Source organism: Vicia villosa, linkage group LG3 (genome assembly GCF_029867415.1).
Source record: "Vicia villosa cultivar HV-30 ecotype Madison, WI linkage group LG3, Vvil1.0, whole genome shotgun sequence".
Lineage (NCBI taxonomy): Eukaryota > Viridiplantae > Streptophyta > Magnoliopsida > Fabales > Fabaceae > Vicia > Vicia villosa.
This window is the reverse complement of record NC_081182.1, coordinates 38,251,576-38,262,359: the sequence shown is the minus strand read 5'-3', so window position 1 is coordinate 38,262,359 and position 10,784 is coordinate 38,251,576. Positions and strand designations below refer to the sequence as shown.

Below are 10,784 nucleotides of genomic sequence, written 5' to 3'. Positions count from 1 at the left end.
TTTTGTAGCTTCTAACGTTCCTTTTGTCAGTCAGAGATTTGACATTATAGCCTTTCATCTAGTACTTTCTCCTGGACTCAGATTTTGTAGATAACAACATTTGAATATCAGAGTCTTCAGCTTTGGGGCAGAGCATCTTCTGTCTTCTGAATTTGAAGTGCTTTGAGCGTGATACCATCAGAGCTTCAAAGCTCGTACTTCTGACTGCCATCTTCTGATGCTTTCCAGATCATGTTCTTATTCTGCAGGACCATCTTCTGATGTCTTTCCAGGCCATGTTCTGATGAAGCCATCCAGAACTTCTAGGTCAGTGCTTCTGAACGCTGATTTGTGCATACTCTTTTATACTTTTCCTGAAATGGAAAACGTAAAGGATTAGAGTACCACATTGTCTTATACAAAATTCATACATAATGTTATCATCAAAACTAAGAATATTGATCAGAACATTTCTTATTCTAATAGAAGCCACCACCACGAATGCATCTTGATCTTAAAAACTAGCTCGTCGACATCCCCCACTTCATTCTTGAAAATAATCCCGTTATGAGAATTCCAAATGCAACACACCATTGTTAGCCAAACTACACCTTCTCTAAACTATGACGTCTTATGCAACAGCAAATTTTGGAATTTGAGGAAAAAACTACAGCAAGTATCACCTAGATTAATCTCTAGATTCAAATCTAACCAACAGAAGATCATCCTCCAAATAGCTCTAATAGTTATGCAATGAATAAATAGGTGATTACACGATTCAACCATTACATTGCAAAAGACGCACCTGCAGTTTTCCGGCTCCTCTATAATGCCCTCCATTGCAATAATTCCCGCGTCGGTAGACGCTCTTGCAATAATCTCCATCTGAGGGCTTGAACCTTATGCGGGACTTTGGATATATAATTTTTTTTATATAATTTACTTTCCTGCTAATTCCTTGCAATTCTAGTTTTCTCTCTATTGTATATGGGTTAAATACCCTTACATATAATTTTTTGTTAAATAAAAAAATTGTTACAAATTTTTATTTATTTAATTATCCTAAATTTTTTATGTTTTTAAATTAATTTTTTTCAAGCATGATGACCTCTAATTAATTCTTATATTCATGGAGCATCGGTAAGACAGTATAGAAGAGGTGCATATGTTTTGGGTGTTTGATTTTTTTTAATAAGCAATGGGATTAAAAGGAGTATTATGGATACTCCAAACCAAGGAGAACAAAAGGAAAGTTCCTACGACTTAAAACAATTGAGAGGAAGGATATTCCAAATGTCATAATTACAATTATCCCTAATGACATAATACGATTGAAGCCAATTCCATTAGAATAAAACTATCCCCGACATACATTCGATAAAACTAAAAGACTCATTTCTAAAAATAATCCCATTACGCTTTAACCAAATGTTCCACACCGTAGCTAGCAAAATGACCGCAATGATAAATCTCTTTGCTTTAGCCTTCACCTTCTCAAAGAAAACAAAAAACTCCTCGAACTCTTCCAAAAGTAAATTGTCAACCGGGCCAATTCATTCAAACACCTTCCTCCATATACTCGAAATGACAAAACACCCTCTCATTAAATGAGATAAATCTTACTCCTCCAATTGACAAAAAACACAACATCTCCCTCCATCTATCAAAGAGATTCCCCGTTTTGGGTGTTTGATGAGTTCTAATAAATTACTTGTTATTAATGCTAACCCGAAAGAACACCAAATTTTAAAAGCCAAGTTAATAAGTGTTTACACCTTCCACTTTTATAAATAGATAGCCAAAGATTGTACAAAATGTGTGGCAATCATGAATAATACACACTTTAGGTTGTTTTTCATTTTATTTATTCTCCTTTCTGCTCGTAAGTCTTACTCCCTCTATTATAAATTAATTTATATTTTAGTATGATTCAATGCAATTTTAATTTTAATTTTTTAATTATATTTTTTCATTAATGTTTTTAATTAATTGTGTATTATTCCTACCAATATTACAAGAAAAACATTTTAATGAAGAGGACACAAGTGTTTTATGAAACAATAAACTCATTTGAAAAATATGACTTTTTTCAAAAATATAAACAAAAAGTTTTTAAAAATAAATTGTTTTTGTTTGTTAATCATAACGTGTAATTGATGGATGAATGCAGAGATGGTGATAGAAACTGAAGGAAGCGAATGCAATGATAAAGAATGCAAATGGACTTGTATTATTGATAAAGGTTTTATAGATGGTAGATGCTCACCAACTTCTAATCAATGCCTCTGCCTCAACAATTTTGGTTGGTTTTAACCTTAACCATCGTATTTGAGTTCAACCTTAATAAGTTAATTATATTTATTATTCTTTAATTGTTAGCTTTGATTTTTGGCATTCTTTTTGTTTTGTTTTTTCTTTTTACACGTTTTGTATTGTTTAGCAGCTTCACTTTTCCTTGTTAATTATTTTCCTGTTATCTATATAATTATTTGTCAGTAAAAAAAATTGTTTATTTATACTATATCTAGCTTTTTGCAGTTACTCTTAAGGAGTACATAATCCTTAATTATAATCACTTGTGTGTCTTATTTTATGTCAATTAATCTCTAGCTTTTTGCAGTTGCCCTTAAGGAGTACATAATTCTATTTAGTTGCTTTAAGCTTTGGTTTTGAACACAATTACCAAGTTATTTACTTTTTATTTTGTAATGTATTTTCAACTAAAAAGTAGAGAAATTACCTCATTTTATTTTTTATTATATACTTAGCTGTGTTTTGTTTCATGAAAAATTATTTTAAAATATAAATAAAAAATGGCACGCATTCAACCAAATTTTAGATGTCAAATAAAGGGTTGATAGGATCGAAGCTAGAAAAAAAAGGAAAATTTGCATTACACCCTTATATAACCCTTATATAGTGAGGTTTTTCATCATTGCAATTGATATGCCACTTGGATACTCCCTATAACTAGGGAAAGTGTAAAACCTGAAGGGGATGGAGGCCCAATACATCATACGGTGGTTGGTGTAACCAGAAGATTAATAAGAAAACTAGTTTGTTGTATTTGTGGTATAACCAAGTGTGATAATTTGTTTGCTGATGTTTTTAGTAAACAATCATGAGTTTTAATTCACTTGTAGAATCAAATTCAAAAATACTAAAAGATACTTTGTGTTAAACATTTTGAAAAAATGTGATAATGCTATAAGATTTTTAATATAAATATTCAAGGAAGTAAATTAATGCAAAACACCTTAAATGGATAAAGTAAATAAAGGAAAATAGTAAAATAATTGAATAAGAAATGCTTGAAGAAAGAATGAGACGCAAGTTCATACATTTCTCACAAATTCTTAAACACGCTAACTTGAATATGTGAATTTTAAAGAAAAACAAAACGAAATGCAAACCCATTTCGCAAAATCGAAATCTACTTATAATATATTATGTATATCACTAACTATCAAAAACACTTATCTTTCCATAATTCAACACTTCTCTTTCTAGTGGGCTTTTCTCTTTTGATGTATTTCTACGTGTCTTTGGTGTTTGAACCGCTTCAAATCGTTAGTTAAACGTCTTCAAGTTACCTATTCATATTTGTCAAAAACTCCACATGTCAAATTTGCAACTTGGTGCTGACAACATGACTTAGCTACCTACATTTAGTATTTATATCCACCTTGTATCTCACATTCATGTTAAAATGGCTAAGTAAAAAATCTCAAGCTAACACTGTAGCTCCCTAATTCTTCTTCTTTGATGAATATTTTTTCAGCATCAAGAATCTGTACATGTGCTTAAGTATTACTTTCCAAATTGTTTTTCATTAAAATTATGCATTTATATTTTCTCACTATAGCTCTATTGAAGTTGAAGGCTTCAATATTTTTCACACATAAGCCTTTCTCTTCTTTCAATTTACAAACATTGTGCTAGCTTACCCAACTAATTCTTTTTTTTCTTAGTTCCACCCCAAAGAAATATTTGTTGTTTTTTTTATGGTTTCATTCAATACCTTGACTGATGCTTTGAAAAACAAGAAATATATTGGCTCTAGTTTAGAAAGAGGAATCTATTCTCTTTTTTTATACATTTTATACCAGTAATTATAGAGTTTAAATTCAAAGGGTGAGAAATGTCTGACGAATTTACACCCGTTTTAAAACGGGTGTAAATAGAGAATATATTACATCCTTTTTTTGAAAAAAAAAACAGGTGTAAATTGTTACATATATGCATTTAAATCAAAAAAATTTACACCTTATTTTAATAAAAATTAGGTGTAAAAGGAATAATGCTTACTACAAATGTCAACAAATTAACACTCTATTTTCTTTAAATAGAGCATAAAATATAGTATATTACACCCTATTTTAATAATCACAGGTGTAAAATATTTGATAATTATAATATATTAGATTTCATTTACAACCTATTTCATTCAACCACAATCACTCTTTCTACGATTTTTGCAAGGAGCCTTTGTTCTTTTTATCGTAGTAGCAATTGGTTTTGTAATCTTTTCTTTTTGCCAGGTCTTGTCCCGTGTATTTGTGTAATCGGGTTGGAGAACCCTTAGTTTTCCCTTATATAAAAATCTTGCTTACACAAAAAAAAAATATTACTGGACATTCATTAAAGAAATTACTGTCATACAGAGACCACCTTGAATACCTTGAATTGCTGATGAAATGAGTAAAAGAATAATAGTTATATAACTTATCATAACCCTTATAAATACCCCTACATTTACACTTGTGTCATTACAAATAGAAGTATATATATATATATATATATATATATATATATATATATATATATATATATATATATATATATATATATATATATATATATATCAGCCACTGAAATGAAAGTCAGGATCCTCCAATACTAGTAAATAAAAATATAATCATTCTAAGGAGGCATCACCAATATATTGTAACTTGTTTAGTGTCATGCACATATCTCCATTAACTCTTTCAGCTAATTCCTCAAGAGCAATCTAAAACAAACATGATGAATGATTAAAAAGAACTTTATTCAATGTAAACTTACAAAAAAAAGTGAGATCCTTGATCCACTCTGATTTATCATCAACATCCTTCCAACACAACCTTTAGTTCAACACAAAACCCAGACCATTCAAACTTTCTCGGCAAAACAGGTGCTCAATCATCAACGTAAACTACAGTCTTCCTTGTATATCTTAAAAAATTAAAGGTGTACCCCTCTTCCAACTCATCAAACAACTCCTATTATGTATATTACTATCATCATATGCAAATATCGCAATTATCCAGCTTCTCTTCTCTCACAATCCAACTAGCTTTGTACAAACATCATTGTAATCTTTAGATGAGCCATCACCGTTGAGAAATATTTAGAGTTCCTTTTCAGAATATTGATGAGTTTCTCAACTTGATTTTGGTTTCCCTAAAGGTAAAAAATGGAATAGTTTATTTCAAAGAAATCACCAAAAGCAGGCATATCTAATCAAATTAAAAGATAAACACTAGCGTTCATATATATATATATATATATAACAGACAAATTTATAGTTATCATAATTACCATAATTACATGTGTCCTATCCATGATAACCCTATTCAAATTAATTCTAATAACATGCATGCCAATGAAAAATGAAACTTCCATAAACTAAAAAACGGATATAACCCTATTCAAATTAATTCTAATAACATGCATGCCAATGAAAAATGAAACTTTCATAAACTACAAAAGGAGATAAATAGAAAAACCTTGACAAAGAAACAATAGTGATTTTTTAGAAATGGACCTTTCAATAGAATCTTAAATGAACTACCACTAACTCAAAAAAACATCAAATTGCATTAAACATCACATGCCAACAATGTAGTTAAACCACTCATCATGACTTATAAGTGACTTATACAGAACATTTAATTCCAATCTAAAAAATATTTACGTATCATATAATGAGTTTCAAAATTAAAGAAACAACAAATACTATCCATGAATTTAGACATTGAAAATATGACATCAAATTTTAATATCAACATATTGTAATTTCAATCACACTTAAGAACCCCATAGACCTTGATGATTAACGCCCTATATGTTTAGTTGGGTACATCCATAAAATAATATCGAAGCTTTTGGCGGCAAGACTCAATAGTGTAATTGATAAAGTTATATCGTTAAATCTAAGTACTTTTGTTTCAGGAAGGCAACTCTTAGATGGAGTTCTTGTTGCTAATAAATTGGTGGACTATGCAAAGAAGGAAAACAAGGATTTCTTGCTTTTTAAGGTGGATTTCGAGAAGGCGTACGACAAAGTAAGTTGGGCATTCATTAGTTTTATGCTTGACAAAATGGGATTTGGGGCGAAATGGAAGAGGTGGATGGAAGCTTTGATTTTTAATAGCAACATGTTGGTTTTGGTGAATGAAAGTCCTACAAAAGAATTCAAGGTGGAAAGAGGGTTGAGACAGGGTGATCCGATTTCTCCCTTTCTTTTCATATAGTGGCGGAAGGCCTAAAGGGGATGATAAAAAAGGCGGTGGATAATGGTATGTATGCGGGTTTCTCTATCAAAGGAAAGTGTTTCATCGATGTTCTTCATTTTGCCGATGATACGTTATTGGTTGGAAATGGTAGTTGGAACAACCTATGGGCTATCAAGGCGGTTCTAAGGGGCTTTGAGCTTATATTGGGGCTTGGTATCAACTTTTACAAAAGCAAACTTATAGGTATTAACATAAGTAATTATTTTTTATAAGTGACAATATCTTTTCTAGGGTGTAGGCGAGAAGAAAATGATTTCATTTCTCTAAGAATTCGAATTGGAAGCAATCCTAGAAGAATAAGTACTTGGAAGCCACATTTGAGCAAAATTAGAAAAATGATGTCAAGTTGGGAAGGGAGACATATTAATGTAGGAGGAAGATTGACGCTTCTTAAATCGGTTCTAGGGAGTTTAGCCATCTTCAATCTTTCTTTCTACAAAGCTCCGAAATTCATTATTAAGGAGATCACCAAGATTCAAAGCAATTTTCTATGGGGAGGGAAGATGGATAAAAGGTGCATCCATTGGGGTAGATGGAAAAGGGTTTGTTTACCGGTAGCTAACGCAAGATTGTGAGTGAGAAGGATCGAAGATTTTAATGTAGCCCTCCTTAGCAAATGGAAATGGAGAATTATACAAGAGCCCGGAACTTTATGGCACAATGTCTTGAAGGAGAGATATGAAGATTTAAACATAAGGATCCTCAAAGGAGTTAGCGGATTAAAAGGAAAGGATAAGTACTCGGCATGGTGGCAGGACTTAGTTTCGATAGAGAATGAACTCTTGGAGGAAGTTTTTTAAAAGGTTGCTGTTTTTGGGTTGGAAATGGCTTTTCAACCCCGTTCTGGCATTCATTTTGGACGGAACAGGGAAGGCTCGAGGAATTGTTTCCTACTCTTTTTTATGTTTCTATCTTGCAGGATGTCTCTGTCGCCGCAATGGGAGGATGGTCGGGTGGCATTTGGCATTGGGGGGACCTCGGGACTGCCTCTGCTCATTTTCTGAATGCAATTGCAGCTGCGGAAAAGTTGTAACTTTCTGCCATACTGTCGCAGAATTCTTTTGACGGTGATCAATCTGATAAAGCTCACTGGAAGTATGCGGAATCGAAGGAGTTTTTGGTGGCTAGCTTCTACAATTGCATTAACGTTCAACATCGGCCTTATGGTCAGAAGAACAAATTCGATATAGCTATGGAAAAAGGGTGGAAGATGGAAGTCCCTATCAAAATTAAAGTGTTCGGATGGCGGTGTTGTACAAATATCCTGCCCAATTACAACTGCCTAGCTACAAGAGGTTTGTTTCCCTTCACTTCCTCAGTTTGTGTTTTCTGTGAATCCTGTGAAGAAAATTTCAGCCATACTCTTCTGATGTGTCGTGCTGCTGCACTTATTTGGAAAGACTTGGCTCTATGGATTGGAAAGGAAGAGTACACACTGACTGATTTTAAGGATAGTTTTTTGCACTGGTCTTCGTTCCGTAAGTCGAGAAAAACCAAAAAAGGTAAGGAGGGAGTGTTTTGGTTAGCTATGTGTTGGACTCTATGGCGGCTAGAAATGGTATTATTTTTATAGGAGACTCGTGGAATATTTCAGACATTGTTTGAGAGACTAAGGCTTTGGTTTGGAGATGGGCTTATATCACAAAAATTAACCATCCTAATTTTGACTTCTACGAATTCAACAAAAATCCTTTGTTTTACTTATCTTAGGTAGCAATTGGTGTGTAATTTTTTTGAGCTTTTGAGCTCTTTTTCTATCGTTCTATCGTTTTTTTGATATCAAGATTAGAGAACTTAGGTTCTCATATTAATATATCTCTTGCTTATATATATATATATATATATATATATATATATATATATATATATATATATATATATATATGGCTTGAGTAACAGTTGGGTTAACTTAATCTTCACCTTTTTCATCAAAATTACTTTAAAAGCCGCAATTCGAGAACAAATTTAAGTTTCAATGCACTACTGTCTTGTCTTCTTGCTCTTGCGCATGTTTATAAGACAATAAATAAAACCACTCTTGAGTTATCTTTCTGCCCCAAAAATTAGTACAAACACATCTAACATTCATTGGTCCAATTATTCCAAGGCTGCAAAATCATGCAACTTTTTTCAGGGATTTTTGAAAGAAAGATTTTGGAGGGTTACATCTATATCTTAAAATGTGTTTGATACTTTTAAAATGTATAAAAAAAATATACTACATTAAAATCTAAAATCATATTGGTTTTTAAACTTTTTAAAATATTAATATATTTTAAAATATAGACACAATCCTCTAAAATTTTTCTCCCAAAATTCTCCAAAAATCAAATCGCAAAAAGACACTTAGAGAAATCATACTCAAAACCTACAGACACCAAAAGGACTTGATTACAAAAAAAAAAACAGACACCAAAAGGAGAATAACCACGTCTACATTATTGTCTTGGAAATTGGAATCAATTAAAAATCTATTCTGCAAAGTTAAACATTTCCTTTTAATTTGAAAATTTTACCGACTAACTTAAAAACCACTACATATTGAAACCAAACCATAACAATTTTTAAACCATTTAAAAAGGTTTAAATTTTTAATCATAATCATATTTCAATCAAAACTAGTTATAAATTTGACTATAATTATATAATCGATTTTTTTAAAAAAATTCAGTTTTAAAATTTTATTTTATTTTAAAAATAAAAAATTTATAGTTAAATTAAAATATTTAGATTAATTTTGGATTTTAGATATTAGCCAAATTATAACCGAATTCAAAAATAACTTAATTGATTAATAACAATTTAACTATATCCGAATTGTATGAATAGATAACCAACCATTAATAATTAAAACTAGATAATAATCATTTAATTATATTCAAATATTTAAAATGGATTTAGATTTGACTTTAACTATGGATACATTTTTGGTAGGGGAAGTTTAGAGAGTACGATTAAATTCTTAAAAACAAATTTGTCTTCAAGTAGAAATGGCGTCTTGACCATTTTTGATGCATCCCGTCGAAGGATGAAAGCTTTGATCAAAATCATTAGTTTTATTGGACAAAGATATGTGTTTTGGGATTTAGACAAAATTGAAGTTTTTAAATGGCAGAGAAGAAATAAAACCACTCTTGAGTTATCTTTCTGTCCCAAAAATTAGTACAAACACATCTAACATTCATTGGTCCAATAATTCCAACGCTACAAAATCATGCAATTTTTTCGAGGATTTTTAAAAGAAAGTTTTTAGAAGATTACGTCTATATCTTAAAATGTGTTGGATACTTTTAAAATGTATAAAAAATATACTATATTAAAATCTAAAATCATATTGGTTCTTAAACTTTTTTAAAATATTAATATATTTTAAAATATAGATGTAACCCTCCAAAAAATTTCTCTTCAAAATTCTCCAAAAATCAAATCGCAAAAAGACACTTACACTATGCTTGGTTTGAGAGAAATTGTAAAGAAAGAATTAGCAAAGAGAGAAGTTGAAGAGAAATGCTATATTTCTCTTGCTTGGTGAACAAAGAAATAGAAGAGAGAGATTTAAAATATATGGGGCCCACATCTTTTTGCAATCTCTTCTGTTTAGAGGAGAAATGGAACAGATGGATGCTATTTGTCAATCTTTCCGTTTATACCCTCGTTTTGCACTTGTACCACTGTTATGTGTCCTTGTTTTTCATTTATACGACTACTGTGTATTAATATACAAATCATGTTAATTGTATAATAATAATAATATAATAAGATTATAACAATAAACTGCTAAATAAAATTTGGCAAAAATTCTTTTCACAGTAATGTTGCAAACCGATTATTAGATAATCAAAAAAATAAATATTTTTTAAAAACGGGATAATAATAAAAATTAACTAAACTACCAATTAAAATTTTGACAATGTTTTAATTAGTTTTTCTTTTCAAAAAAATTATTAGGGGCTTTTATGTCAATTTATTAAATCATTCAACTTCTTTCTTTCCTATTTCTCTTCTATCTCTCTTATACCAATCAATATATTAAATCTATCTAATTTATCTCCTACTTCTCTCTTTCTCACCTCTTTCTTATCTCTTTCTCTCTTTTCAATCTCTTCTCACAACCAAACACACCATTAGAGAAATCATACTCAAAACCTACAAACACCAAAAGAGAATAACCACGTGTACCTTATTGTGTTGGAAATTGGAATCAATTAAAAATCTATTCTGCAAAGTTAAACATTTCCTTTTAATTAG

General features: G+C 30.7%; 1 protein-coding gene across 1 annotated transcript; it reads left to right on the top strand.

Annotated features, from left to right (window-relative positions):
- Positions 1-6,541: 6,541 nt before the first annotated feature.
- LOC131657899 (uncharacterized) lies at positions 6,542-7,569 on the top strand. The gene is made up of 3 exons (XM_058927250.1): positions 6,542-6,719; positions 6,768-7,078; positions 7,456-7,569. The coding sequence occupies exons 1-3, from the start codon at positions 6,542-6,544 to the stop codon at positions 7,567-7,569; spliced, it is 603 nt and encodes a 200-aa protein (XP_058783233.1).
- The last annotated feature ends 3,215 nt before the right edge of the window (positions 7,570-10,784 follow it).

Excerpts from the sequence above, each read along its gene's own strand:
- LOC131657899 (XM_058927250.1), top strand. The coding sequence starts at position 6,542 with ATGTATGCGGGTTTCTCTATCAAAGGAAAGTGTTTCATCGATGTTCTT. Across the intron at positions 6,720-6,767 it reads TTACAAAAGCAAACTTATAG|GGTGTAGGCGAGAAGAAAAT; the intron begins GTATTAACATAA and ends TATCTTTTCTAG. Across the intron at positions 7,079-7,455 it reads ATTGGGGTAGATGGAAAAGG|GATGTCTCTGTCGCCGCAAT; the intron begins GTTTGTTTACCG and ends TCTATCTTGCAG.